We start from the raw sequence: 14,338 nt of genomic DNA, 5'->3' as shown, positions 1-14,338 counted from the left end.
CAACGTGGTTTGTCAGATGATGGGTTTCGTGTGCGGACATTGCCACAAGAATCACCCTCCCAAAATATGCCACTGTCATACCAAAATGGAAGAATGCTCCGAACCTCACCGTATATACTACCCTCAACCATTTCCTCCTTATTTTCGTAAATGAGGAAATCATCACGATGACATTTAAAAGCACGCGTGCAATATTGTGCCTAGATTAAACCGCCAGAAATTGTATTAATTAATAATCAACTTTATGCCAATTAACTTGTAGTAAATCTTAAATAATAAATCCTTAATAGTTTATTTTCAAATTTTACGTTGTATTTAATGTATTTGTAAATAATTGAAAGAAAAAAAAACAAATTCCAGCAACGAGTTGCGTAACTTTCCCGGCGTAAAACAGTAAGACGTCAACACAGAATTAAAACTATGCGTGGGGCCATCTGTTGCAATATTTCGCTTAAAGAATAACTTTTATATTATTAATTATTATAAAATAGCAAAACGCTTAATTTTGATGGCAACGATTGTAAATAACGAGTAAAAGCATTAAGTCTCAAATCTCACGAGTTATGACACATTATCCTCTCAACCTTTAACCTCTAAAATTTAATGACATTGAGGTCCTTCTTGCAATTCAGAAGCAGGGCAACTTGCAAAGAGGTAGATGCCTCCGGCAGGACTTTTATAAGAAAGTGGCCACTATACACGCGAAGAAAACGGGAAAATCCACGTGCCAACCCGTTGGCCATGAGGGAACCCACGACCGTTGTTTTATCCACTTCATTACTGGTAGAATTGCCTTCCTTCGTCGGATTAGCGAACGTCACGTCACCAAAAACATTTCCCCCTCAGAATTTACAGAAATATAGCAGTATAAAAAGGTCTATGATAGGAAGAATGAGGAGAGCTAGCCTTCTCGACTGGGACTTTGCATGAACTATGGGTATCAGCCATAGGTATGTCGAAAAAATCAACCTACTTGCTTCCACGCCCCCTCAATGATAAATATCTAAATTTGGCCTAAATACAATTGGTAGTAAAGCTATCAATGAATTACGATCTGCGACCACACGGTTTAAAGGGAGAGAGGTATATAAAACCTATTGTTAGTCAAGGAAAATTCCAGCAGGTAGGCTTTTTTATGCAGGGTCCGCTTAAAGCCTCACGTTATAAATCTAACTTAGAGTCTCACATTTCTACATGTATCATTATTTGGTACAGGGAAGGTGCCTGTTATATGTTAAAACTTAGGGCCATAACTAGTCTATCAGTTAAGTGAGATTGATGTAAAACATTAGAAACTTTATAGATCATCTATTTATTAAGATACAGCATTTTTTTTTCGTACGTAAGCATACAGGGTGGCACAAAAGCCAGTAAAGCTTATTTCGTAAACAATTGTACCAAATTTTTTGCCGTAAATTCAGTTTCACAAGTGGTTCTTGCAAATGCAGAACACGTTAAACTGACTTTTATGACACGCTGTATTTTGCAGGTAATAACAAAACAATTTAGTAGACGTTCTTTTCTGTTAAACTTTACATACAAACAATAGAAAAATTAACAATTTAAATGAAAATCGGTGAGATAAGACCATTATAAAAGCTAAATACAGAATACAGACAAACCTCCGCTAAACGGCGGCCATTTTTTCTTTTCGGGAACGTTTCTTTTTGCATACAAAATAACCTGCGAACAACGGCCAGTCTGTGGCCGTTTTCCAGAGGTTTAACTGTGTACATTTGTGCCATTTTTTAAAGAATATTAATTTTACATAAATATTTATAATTTATTCTAGAACAGGTTCGTATCTATGGGAAAAAATATACATATTTTACATTTATTTACTTTATTCAACTTTTAATTAGAATATATTCATATTATTTTCAACAATTAATGCATAATAATTAATTTATAATTCTATAAATATAAAAATATTAACTCGATTTATAAGCATTTCATTTAATTAACTCGCATCAAAAAATAGCAAATTACAATTGTGTGTGTTTTTTTAAATTGTCATTTTAGTTTCTATTTTAATATTTATAAAAGTGCAAATAAAAATTATTCGTTTTAATTATAAAAAATTATAAAGAAAATTCCCGTATATATATTTATCAAAAATGATTAAATACTGGAAACATCGATAAACACTAAGCTTTAAATAAATACACAAGATATTATACCCCTATTTTAGTCCTTACTATTGACATTTGGTTTATAAGTATTGGTGACAGAATTTTACTTGATTTTGTTGCAAAAAAGGCATTAAAAATAACATTATTCACAACATCCATGAGTGTGTGTAGCCTATAGAGATTCGAAGGTAGTGTTTGAAAGTTTTGTATGAAATATTCACAGAATTTTTTTTTATATTTTAATAAATTATTTTAAAAAATTAACATTTAACCAAGTAATTAACACTGATTCAGTAACTATGTTTATATATTATCTAACTATAATCCTGAATGTTTAATAGTAACCATGACCTTAAACCCTTAAAAAAATAATAATATTCGTAATTATTTTTGATATTTTTTGTGTAGAAAGTATATCCCGGGCATTAAATTAGTCGAATGTAAATTTACATTACCAAAATTTGTTTAAATTGTTTAAATAAACACTTCCTTCTAAACAGTGTCGACTGCTGCCGATGGTCTTACACCGTAAGCATTACCTGATCCATAGGTGTAAGTGTTTGCAGTTGCGGGATTGGCCATCATATAAGCATTAACTGGTACAGATTTGTCGTATGGGCCAGGTTGATTCATTGTTACGACTGCATTATACATTGTTGGCATTCCGTAGGGATTAAACCCACTAGGCATTCCGTAATTAGGTGTGACGTTTGCCATGCCGTACGGGTAAGTTCCATTGTCAATTTCGTAGGTATTCGTCGTGTTAGCCATTCTGTAGGTGACGGGAAGTGGTCCATTAGCCAGCAATTGGTATTGTGATAAAACACACAGAAGCATGTATACCTGTAAAACGACGTCATACTCATTAGTTTCTACCGTGTCTTCAACGTAAACGGCGTTAAATTGAGAGGATACTCACCAAAAATAAAAATCCAAATAGCAAAAACAAGACGATAATTGCCAAGGCAGGATGAAACTACAAATTAGAAACAATTAGTGCATGTTTTAATGGATTATTAATTTTGTTTAAGTGTAAAATATACGTAACTTACCCCCCAAGCTGCACTGGAATATATGATGAAGGTGAAGATGACAACAAAACCGAAACATTCGAGGCACACGCAGCATATCCAAGGCAAGAAAAGATGGCGATTATCCTACATACATGAAAGATTTATTAATGATTTAACGTTAGAAAGTGGATAAAGTTTGAAGAAATAGCTTCCGTTTAATGATAATCACCAACTGGAAGACCGGGTACAAGTGAGGAGACATACCTAGAGCAAGTTTTCTCTAGAAGTCTACTATAAAGCGACAAAATGGGATTCCTGAGACTAGAATTGGGAGAGAAGAAGCTCTCTTGAGACTAGAATTAGGACCGAATGGGTATAATACTTGCGGGATGCAGTAAAACGTCAAATAATTATGCTTTTTTTAATTGAATTTACTGTTAAATCTTTACATCCACCAACAAACTTAAATTCATCGAAAAAATAAAGATAAATTTATTTAAGGTTAATATTAAGGTAGTTTTAAATAAAATTTAGTCGAAAACACTGTTAAATTGGCCTTTGCAAAGATGTCTGTTCGGTAATTTCAAGTAAAAATTCTTTCAGAATATCCACGATGCGTGCAATTTACTCGAAGATAAATTTTTAATGAAGTTTTAAAAGTATTTCGCAATAATATTTTTATATAAAAATCTCTCAGCACGGCTTCTACGGGCAAACCGAGTGAAAGAGAAAGTGGAATTCTCTGTAAATTACTTTGTAATTTCGATAACCGATACATTAACCGTAACTTTTCTCACTTATATTCGGCTCCGAATATTAAATTCCAATTAAATTATTTATAAAAAGTTGCACAAAAATGAAAAAATAAATTATTTAGAACCCGCTTACCGTTTTCACACCGTATCCAAGTAAGAGGCTGCACAGGAAGACAATTACTGTCTCAATCAGATAATACACGTACATCTTCCTTGCCGCTAAAAAATTAAAAATTAATGATTAAACCAGCTTATTTAATTATTAAAAACAGTTCTAAAGTTGTAAAATAACTTACAATATTCTTCAATGTTAAGCATCTTAGATGCGGAGTGCAAAGCTTCTTTGTTGTTCAGTACATAAATATAGGAATTTGCGTTTATCACACACATAACCTGCGAAGAGATGAGAAATTACAGTAAAATAAATTCAAATATATATTTATAATAATTCATTACAGGCCTAATTATCATTAGATTCGCAGGCCAATAAAGAAATTAAAGCTGCTGGCATACAGATTAATGCTGTATGCCAGCAGCTTGTATGTATTCAATTAAAAGAGTGTTTTTTTTTAAATTAGCAATGTATTTTATCAAAATAAATTCCAAAAATTGCCATTAGAACGGATTTTAAGTAATGTAAACGAAGAAAAAAGGCAATAAAATTGTTAACATTTGCATATTGCATGCTTCCACGTACCGAAGGATTCCATTTTTACTCCTTTACAGCAAAAACACGGCTGTAATTCGTTAAATCTGAGTAAAAAGATTATTGATTGGATTATTATTTTAGGTGCGTAGCTGCACTCGTTTTTAGAAGGCTAAATTTATCAAATTAAGGTAACGCTTACAATATACATCAATACGAGTATTGATGTATATTGTAAGCGTTCAGTTACTCTATCAATCATTGAAGTTACGAGTCTATATCAGCACCGTTTTTTATGTGGATCAAAAAACCATAATTACATAGAAAAACACAATTATCTTTCTTGAAATTAACATTAATAAGCATCCATAAATCTTCGTGCAATTGTTTTTATGTGTTGAAATTTGTTGTGTCATCCTTCCAATAAACAATCTGCATCTAATTATTAAATTCCTACAAGATCGATATAAAAAGTGGGGTAAAATGATAGATACATCTCGAACCTTTTTGATTTTCTAATTTGAATTTCTATATTGAGTGCAGAATACTCGTGAGAGATTGTCGTAGAGTCGATAACCAAGGACATTTCGTGTCAACATTACTCTGCAACGTTTCTGCTTTTAGCAGTGATTTTGTAAAATTAATCGCGTACCCGGATCGATTTCGACTTTTTTCAATATTTAAATTAAACGAATATTCGATTAAAAGTTTACTTGAACAGTTATCGGCAACACCCGAACATACCAGAAATTCCGAGTTTAAACTGGTTTTGAAAGAAGTTGTTTACATTATTTATAAATAAAATTTCGAAAGTCTTCTTACCAATTACATACACGAAGGGTCTACCAGCCTACCATGCCGTTAGAAGCATCACAGGCAGGTGGACCCTTCGATGTTTATTATTTGTATGGAGACTAACGTATACCAGACGTGTACTGTACCTGCTCTAAGTGAGAGTAATACATTTATACGCGCATTCATCTAAATATTATCTTCTGAGACTTATGAGTAACTACAACAAGTACCTCACCAATAGTTTTCTGAGTATTCTTTACGAGTCTAACACCTAAATATGGGCCAGCTTTCTATTCAGTTCCAGAAAAGCCCTGTAAAGCAACATATGACACATCACTCACGTGTGGTGTTGCCTCAGTTCATCAACCCAACGAATTCAATCATTTGTGTAGGCGTGAAGACTTTTTAGTAATCTTGTATCTTATAAAATGAAATTACAAAGGGTAAGTTAAAAGATCTCCTCACTTCTATAATAAATTTTAATGATAATTTCATCAGAAAATTTGTAAAAATGTACAAGAATGACGTGGAGGATCTCACCTTAAACATTTTTAGTTAGAAATAGAAACTAACTTATTGGTTAAAGTAATATGAGAAGAACAATTATGCTACAACTATTAAAACGTAATAATTGTTTGTAATCAATAAATACGTAAAATTAAGACGAATTCCTCTCATTTGTTCTGGAAAACTCATAGTTATGCCAGAAATTTCCTAATTTCTGGCATAACTACGAGTTTTCCAGAACAAATAAGATGGAGTGTCTTCCATCTCTTCTACAGAAGACTGTTATCATTATTCAAACACGTGATGCACAATGGATTTTTCAGATAGTGTTTTTCCCTCCGCTTAATATAACCCTAGAACACGAGAAGAAAATGTGTTAAAAGTGCCCATTAAAGTAACACCTTTCCTTAATTTAGTTATTTAATTAATTATGTGGGGTGATGCAATAATTGAAATTAATGCCTCGTATGTAAAATAAAGTGTCTGTTGTAACTTATAAATCTGCAATGTGTGATCCTGCAATGATTAAATAACTGAATTAAATTAAATCACACCGTCGTAAACTATTTAAAATGCACATAAACACTATAAATTAACAATTAAGGAAGGAATTATTTACAATAATCGATACGAATGTTTATGCAACTAAATGCGTTTTAACTTTACCAGTTTTTAAAAATAATTTAAGATAAATGACTTATGGTAAATTCGAAATTAATAAAGAAATGACGTGAATAAAATTCGTCGCCACTCAAATATTCTATATTTAACTCTATATAAGATCATTTTAAATCGACATTTTAAACACCAGAACCTGTGTTCTGAGGGACGACAACACAAAATTAAAGTATATCGACTCGATTATTTTGCAGATAAGTAAATATAAAGTGACTACGAATTAAAGTAATGAGTTTTTACACACAAAAATACATCATAACAACATCACAGAATACAATTATGTGGAAGACAATGGGTGAAACGTACCATAAAAAAGATTGCGCAGGCCAGGGATCCATCTTTAGTGTTTTTAAAACAGTAGCAGCAGGTTTTCATGTAAACCATTTTCGGGTTAAATTGTGAAAGAATTCTGTTCGAGATAAATGTATAACTGCGAATTTTAACAAACAATCATCACGTGAGTCGACTAATCGATATTTTGGAAATAGATTTTCTAATTGTTCGTAAAGGCGCAAGGGGCGCTTTCGTCGGTGTATGCTGTATAAACCATTGTTCCAATTTCTCTTGAATTTACTTGTAAAGGTTAAACAATTATTAAAAAAATCATATTATTGTTTGTATAAAGTAACGCGATCTGCCGAGGGGAATTCCACCTGGGAGGACTTTCTATGGAAAACTCGGCATTACAAACGTGAAGAAAACCTGTAAAACTTCACTTGGACAGCCCGATCACGATGTACTCAGCAGTTTTATTCGCTTGGCCACTTGTGGGCTCAATTCCTATTACGCTAATCCGAATCCTTGGTCATCCGAAGTCGTTGTAATCCGAACAGCTTCTACCTATCTAACTAAAATGATGTCAACTGTATACCTGCAGTTTAAGTGTAAACATAAGTCGTGTTGTGAGCATTGCTGCTAACTAAGAAGAATTCTAACCATTATTTATTGATGTAAAGAATCTCAAAACAGTAAAAATAGCCTCAAAGCGTAAGCATCGTGTCCTTTCTATTATACCCCTGTTAATCCGAACTACCACTGGTCTCAATTTGTTCGGATTAGCGCGACCGTACTGTATAAAAAAAATGTATATATGTAAAGATTATACGATGTCTTGTTAGCTATTGGGCCAAGCGATAAGATACTAATCTATAACAGCGTGAATCCGGATCTGGATCTCATAGATTATTATAGGAATTACGGATCGGAGCAAAATACCACATCCTCATCTACGTTGGTAATTCTATAGCTGAAGTGCATCGTTCTCCACCCTGTTGAGGGTTGATTCAAATGCAATGGGTGCCCACCATTGCATTTGAATCAAGGAGCCGGGCCCCTCTAAACATACCAGACTCCAGAAACTATTGAGTCTGGTATATTTAAAAAGGCCCTTTTAGCCAAAATTTAGGCTCTCACATCTGCGAAAATCGTTTTTTAAATCTTACATAATTAATTTTATGAAATTTTTTGCTTGTATATAGTGTATGAGTCAGGATTATAATTGCAAAATGAGATTTATTATTAAATTTCAGAAACTTTACAGATTTATATGTTAAAATACATTATTTTGTATAGTTGTTTTCATAAAAAAAAATACAATGGTCTAAGCTTAGTGTACGATTCATATTATCAAATCACCTCGAACGGGTTGGGCCACCCTGTGTCTTGCTCTTCACATTGGCAAAAATTACATAAAATTCCTTTTTTTCTACTGAAGTTTACAAACAATCAATACAATTTACATCTGTATGACGTTTTATAAATGATAAAACACGAGGGGGTAATTCCAGATTAAAATATAGTTCAGTGTTATGAAAATAATAATAATAACAATACTTTAATTAATTATACAACAGTACAAAAACTATTTTCTTGTGTATGTTACAAACTACTGAAGCTAGCAGAAACATGGGAAATTGTAAGAAACAATTGTCTTAAATATACAGTACATCCAGATAGAAAAATACCAAAATCTCTTTGTGCACTGTTATGCATCTAAGTAAAACTAACATCGCTCGACAATGCTAACACGTGTAAGAAATTAAGAATAAGTAATAAAAGTAATGTCTACAGGTGGGTGAAAAGTAATTACTCATTCAGAAATCGCTATAATTTTTGTAATATTAATGCAATCCTAATAAAATTTATATGAGAATGCATAAAAGTCAACAAAATTTTATCATTTCTGCATTGTTATTGTGGACAGTGAAGAGAGAGTCCGCAAGTGTAATGACAAAATAAATAGCCGACCGATTGTCTGTTCAGGAGCCAGCACCGATTGCTGCAAGCAATGAGATGTGGAAATCTTTGATTGCTGTACTATACATTCTTGTACAGCATGGTGACGTACGGTGAATAGACATCATTGAATAATCCGTTCGGAAACAGTCAACAATTGTCATTCGAAGATAATGAACACCAATTTGGTTGCGGACGCATAGAAAAGTGGACGTCCATCCATATTACAATTCCCGTTTGTTTCAGGGAGTTACTGGATGACGACGGTGCCTACATTGACTTTTGAGGTACTAATCCAAATTTCCATTTAAAAAAGTATAAGAAAAAAATTATTTGATATTTATGCATTAGAAGTATAGAAATTAGAGTGATTTTTCAATGCCTAGTTACTTTCCACCCAATCCAGAACGTTAGAAAGTTCACTATTATTAATTTGTATATGTAACTTATGCTCACAGAAAAAATATTACTCAAATATTAGGTGGAGTCGACTCATCACATCATAACAGGAACAGGCATTCCAACGAATCGACTGTATTAGGCATTCAAGTACACGGAGTCACGTGTCACGCTGTTGTCTATTTCGTAGTTGCTGCATGTGTTAAAAATTTTGTAAGTGATGAGAAGTGGCATATTAGCCAGCAATTGGTATTGTGACGAAACACACAACAGCATGTAGAGCTGTAAAACAAAACAAAAATTTATTATTTATTATTTCATAGACTCATTGAAATATTATGTGTTATAAATGTGAAAAATGTAAAGACTCACAACAAATGAGATTCCGAACAGCAAAATCAAAAGAATAATTACAAAGACGGGATACAACTGTAAATAAGAAATAATTAAAATTATTTCGAACAATTGGCAAATAAATTAATTTAAAAATAAAGATTATGCACTTACACTTGAAATCATAACAAAATACACAATTAAAAGTATGAGGACAATTAAGCCAAAACATTCGAGACCCGCGCAACACATCCAAGGTAAGAAGAGGTAACGATTATCCTATACAAAAGATATATTTTTACGTATTAAATTAAAAAATATATGCATAACCGAATTTATGTCCATAGAATGTATAAGAAACACCCTATACATCCACCAAAGCCGAATTATCGGGCTAGAGTCGGCTATAATAAATAAATAATTAATATGACAATTTGGCACTAGAGCTTGGCGTTAGGCGCCATCTCTTACTAAACTTAATATATAATTAAATTAAATAAATAATTTTAATAATTTGGAACTGGAGGAAAAGAAATCGGCCCGAAGCAGGACTCGAACCAGCAACTTCTGCTATCCGTGCAGACACGTTACCTCGGACCTTCGGTCCGATCTCCTCCTCCAGTATATATAAGCTAACACGACGACCATCGACAGCATTACAATGCCGGCTGGGGACACATCGCCAAGCTCTAGTGCCAAATTGTCATATTAATTATTTATTTATTATAGCCGACTCTAGCCCGATAATTCGGCTTTGGTGGATGTATAGCTTTGTAACGGGTTAGTCGTTATTTATTTATAAGAAACACCCTGCTGAAATCACTTTCAGCAGAACTTTGCTGTACTGTCCGTAATTTTTGTAAATGATAGATTTATGAGAGTTTTTACATTATATCCTATCAAAGCTTGTGTAAGAATAAAAACGTAATTAAAAAATTGAACTTACTTTTCTCACTCCGATTGCAAGTAAAACACTACTCACGAACATAATTATGGTTTCTGTCAACGAGGATATGTACGCAATCCTTGCATCTAAGCATTTCAACAAAATAAAAACTTAATGGTTAAGTGTGACTACTTCATGTAACTAGAAACAATTAAATTATTTCTTACAGTCTTCTCCAATTTTAATCTTTTGAGCAGCAGTGTGCATAACTTCGTCGTTGTTCAATACATAAACGCATAAAGTTGCATTCATCAAACACACAACCTATAAAAAAACAGGAGATTAAATTAAAATTAGTTGTAAAATCTAGCGAAAAATTAATAAAACTTCTTAGAATTGAGAAATTTGCTTGGTTAGTCGGCTGGGTTTTATTAGCACTTGGCCATGCTGTGCCCCATGCACGTGGAGAAGTGAGTAACTTATCCCACTTTATAATAGGTTAAGCTCCTTCATTTGTCGGTATATCATAGTTTATATCAGCAACCCATCAATTATCGGATAGTGCGACACAACACCTGGGAGATTTGCAAAGAGATCCCTCCCAAAAGGACTGTATGATAATAAATTGCCCTTTTTAGGTGTTAGACACGTAGAAAACCCAGAGAACTTTTTGTAGCCAACTTGTTAATCATGCACGAACCCACGACCGACTATCATTATTCAGTAATTTTACCCCCCTCTTATGGTCCACTGGCGGACCTTAAGAGCCAAAGACGAGAGATGAATGATTGAGTGAATTGATGATTCAGGAAAGTCATTTAACAATAGTAAGCAAATTGATTGCTTGAATTGCATTTCTGCGTATTTTTTTCATCTCAAGGAGGAAAAACTAAAGATTTACCTCACTACTTTTTTACACAGCAGAACTCTGTACTTCGTCATTCTGTACTGCGTGAATTATTCATTACTTATTATAGCACAACAAATAACTTCTGTCTTAATTCACACAGTGTTAATTCCTCCAGCCGCCGCTGTGTGGCGCCACCAAGCATATTATTCTTCAATTGTTTACTTTCGTTTGTGGCGTCACATCGCGCCACACGTTCATTTATTTATCGATTATCGAGTGGATAAAACTGCTGAACCCTATTATCTGGTCATGGGTTCGAAGCTAGCCACGTGAAGTTTGCCTGGTTTTTCACGTCAAGGGGTGAAAAAATACACAGGTCACGTGTGATATATCGAGTGGGGTCGGACTTAATGAAGATTTTGCTGTCTATTATCATTACAATTTTTAATAAAACTTGTCTCTACCATAAAAATCAAGCTTTCGCCATTATTAATTATTATATTATAAAATATAATATAAAAAGTCTTTAAAATAAAATATCATACCAGATGGCGCCGCCGCGCGCAATTTTAATACCCGAGTAAAACACTACTTTAGGGTTTCTGTACATTTTTCTTTCTAATCTATTGTTGTATGCTGCAAGATAAACGCTATTTCTTGCTGTTTACTAAGGGCTATTACTCTCTGTTCTTGATGTTCTCTAGAACAATTACGTAATGATGCACAATAGCAGTAAAATATTCGTCGATTTATGACGCAAATGAGATATTTAAAATCTCCCGAACAGAAAATCGGAAACACGAGCCTCATCATACGACTTTATATTTTTTCTGTTATATGTATCTCTATGTTCATTAGACAGTTGACTAAAACTAGGACATCCGGACACTAAAAGTCATATAGGTTACGAATTTCATAATTGCACACATTTTAGTTCCTAGATGTCAAATGTCATATTTCTCAAACAGAAATATTATTTGCTGCTTGGAACCTACCTTTATTCATAATGTTCTTTTCACACAGGATAGTGTTTGCGTACTTGTATACGGAAACACTAATCGTAAGCGATGCCTGTCGAATCGGCTTTTTATTCTATGAGAATGGCTCTATTTAGGTGTTAAAGACGTGAAGAAAACCCATAAATTGACTAATGCACAATTGCATATTACAGCTAATACAAAGAACCATTAATGAATATCACTCAAAAATATTCTAAATTGAAGTTTGCAAGACACAAATTTAAGTAAACCTCAGAAACGACATAAAGTTAAAATGTATCGGCTCAAACATTACGTATATAAGTACAAATAAAATAAATTTAAGTAAAAATTAAATTATAACTAGGTCACAGAAAACTTGAGGCCAACTTATTGGACCATACATACCATATAAAACACGGCACAGGCCAAGGATCCATCTTTAGTGTTTTTAAAGCAAAAGCAGCACGTTTTAATGCAAACCATTTTCCAATTAAATCCTAAAATTATTTTCTCCCAGAAAATCTGTAACTACGAACTTTATAAACGAACAATCAATAAATGGTTCGTGTAATCGACACTCGGAAAATCGATTTTTCAATTGATTATAAAGACGTAAGGGGCGCCCTCGTCGCTCGAACACTGATTTTGGGGTTTTTTTTCCTGTATGTATGAATGTTAGTGTGTAAGGGGCAAACTTTTGTTTACCCTATTTAAAATTTATTTTGTATACTAGTACTTTCTATATATTAACAGGACTTATTACACTGGAAATTATGTTCTTTATTTAGTTCACCTGTATTTAAACAGGTGAACTAAATAAAGAACATTATTTTTGATCTGTAAGACTAAATATCTGCATCCATAATTTCCAGTGTAATAAGTCCTGTTAATATATAGAAAGTACTAGTATACAAAATAAATTTTAAATAGAGTTAAAAAGGACAAAAAGACATAATAATTAATTAATTTTGTTCACCCTCTTTGAAGCTTAATAACTCCTGTTCCTTTTGTCGAAGTTTTGTGAAATTTTGCCAGGAGGTTAGTTACATTAGGAACATTGATGCTATTAAATTTTGGTGGTTAAAAGTCGGGAGGATAGAGGTGGTCACGTTTCGAATCTCAAGTTTGAGTTGGACTTAATGAGGATTTTACTCGTTATTAGCATTTATGTAAGGTCGCCGACTTCCAGGGGAAAACAGTTAATCACGCGTCAGGAAAACCTAGGGACGGAATCGTATGTGGGTGGTGGCGGTAGGAGACAAACATGACAAGTGTCTTACACAAAACCGTTTATTCTAACTACTAAGTTAACTTACATATTATTGAGGTACAACACGATCTAGATCGTTAGGGCAATGTAGGTATGGTGACGTTGGGAACGTTCCGGGCTTCCTAGGTCGTTTTCGGAGAGACAGTCTTCTTGTGGCGCTGATGAATGAAGGGATGTGGTCCCATTGTAGAGGAGGAGGAGTTCTGTCGGCCTCTGTAGACGGCAATCCTTTTTCCGGGATCTTCGTACAGTCTTGACTGGTGCAGACTCGACTGGAGAGGAACCGCCTGTCTGGAGGAGAACCGCCGCACTTCTTCCAAGAATGACCGAAGGAGGATCGAACCACTTGAACTTGCGACTCGGGACTTTTATAAGACTTTCCCCCCGAATCTCACCCTTTTGATTGGTCCTGTTCATCCTCTCCCTTACCCCGATTGGTCATTTCTTTGTTTCTATGCGAAACCCGAAACCGATCTGGGTCGGGAGAGTTCCGAGAGGTGTTGACGGAGCCTTTGAAGCTCGTGCTCGTATTTTCCGCCGTTATGGCCCTCTCTCTGACGTTTTGTCCTGAAGCAGAGCGACTTTTGTTCTGAAGGGGGTTAAATGGCCACAGAAACGTCTGGCGTCTGCCAGACGTTTTTGTGGCCATTTAACCCCCTTTGTTTCCCGTTTTCTGACACTCGTACGCGAGCACCTGGACAAAGCTCCTCTCTTGGTTGACATCCCCTCGGTCGTTCGTCATCGAGTCACGTTTGTTTTAGGATAAGTTTTAAGAAAGTCTCCTTCGTGTCTGGTCTGCATCACCAACACGTGTTCCTGACCCGAGTTGACTCTCGAAATATCCGACTTTGGAACTTTA

At 34.1% G+C, this 14,338-nt stretch overlaps 2 protein-coding genes across 2 annotated transcripts; both read right to left on the bottom strand.

The window, feature by feature from the left end:
- Positions 1-2,196: 2,196 nt before the first annotated feature.
- On the bottom strand, positions 2,197-6,999 carry LOC136969046 (uncharacterized). Its single transcript, XM_067263125.1, has 6 exons — positions 6,833-6,999; positions 4,197-4,293; positions 4,034-4,119; positions 3,185-3,289; positions 3,052-3,108; positions 2,197-2,975 (listed from the first exon to the last, which is right to left on the bottom strand). The coding sequence occupies exons 1-6, from the start codon at positions 6,908-6,910 to the stop codon at positions 2,625-2,627; spliced, it is 774 nt and encodes a 257-aa protein (XP_067119226.1). The 5' UTR covers positions 6,911-6,999; the 3' UTR covers positions 2,197-2,624.
- Positions 7,000-8,723: 1,724 nt separating this feature from the next.
- Positions 8,724-12,718, bottom strand: LOC136969045 (uncharacterized). The gene is made up of 6 exons (XM_067263124.1): positions 12,615-12,718; positions 10,607-10,703; positions 10,440-10,525; positions 9,668-9,772; positions 9,533-9,589; positions 8,724-9,442 (listed from the first exon to the last, which is right to left on the bottom strand). The coding sequence occupies exons 1-6, from the start codon at positions 12,690-12,692 to the stop codon at positions 9,299-9,301; spliced, it is 567 nt and encodes a 188-aa protein (XP_067119225.1). The 5' UTR covers positions 12,693-12,718; the 3' UTR covers positions 8,724-9,298.
- Positions 12,719-14,338: the final 1,620 nt, after the last annotated feature.

Source organism: Centruroides vittatus, unplaced genomic scaffold, assembly GCF_030686945.1.
Source record: "Centruroides vittatus isolate TY-2023 unplaced genomic scaffold, ASM3068694v2 contig_1695, whole genome shotgun sequence".
Lineage (NCBI taxonomy): Eukaryota > Metazoa > Arthropoda > Arachnida > Scorpiones > Buthidae > Centruroides > Centruroides vittatus.
This window is presented reverse-complemented; position numbering and strand designations above follow the sequence as displayed.

Coding starts and splice junctions, on each gene's coding strand:
- LOC136969046 (XM_067263125.1), bottom strand. CDS start 6,910: ATGGTTTACATGAAAACCTGCTGCTACTGTTTTAAAAACACTAAAGAT. Junction 4,294..6,832: donor CCTGCGCAATCTTTTTTATG/GTACGTTTCACC, acceptor ATCTCTTCGCAG/GTTATGTGTGTGATAAACGC. Junction 2,976..3,051: donor TATTTGGATTTTTATTTTTG/GTGAGTATCCTC, acceptor GTCGTTTTACAG/GTATACATGCTTCTGTGTGT.
- LOC136969045 (XM_067263124.1), bottom strand. CDS start 12,692: ATGGTTTGCATTAAAACGTGCTGCTTTTGCTTTAAAAACACTAAAGAT. Junction 10,704..12,614: donor CCTGTGCCGTGTTTTATATG/GTATGTATGGTC, acceptor GTTTTTTTATAG/GTTGTGTGTTTGATGAATGC. Junction 9,773..10,439: donor TTGCAATCGGAGTGAGAAAA/GTAAGTTCAATT, acceptor TCTTTTGTATAG/GATAATCGTTACCTCTTCTT.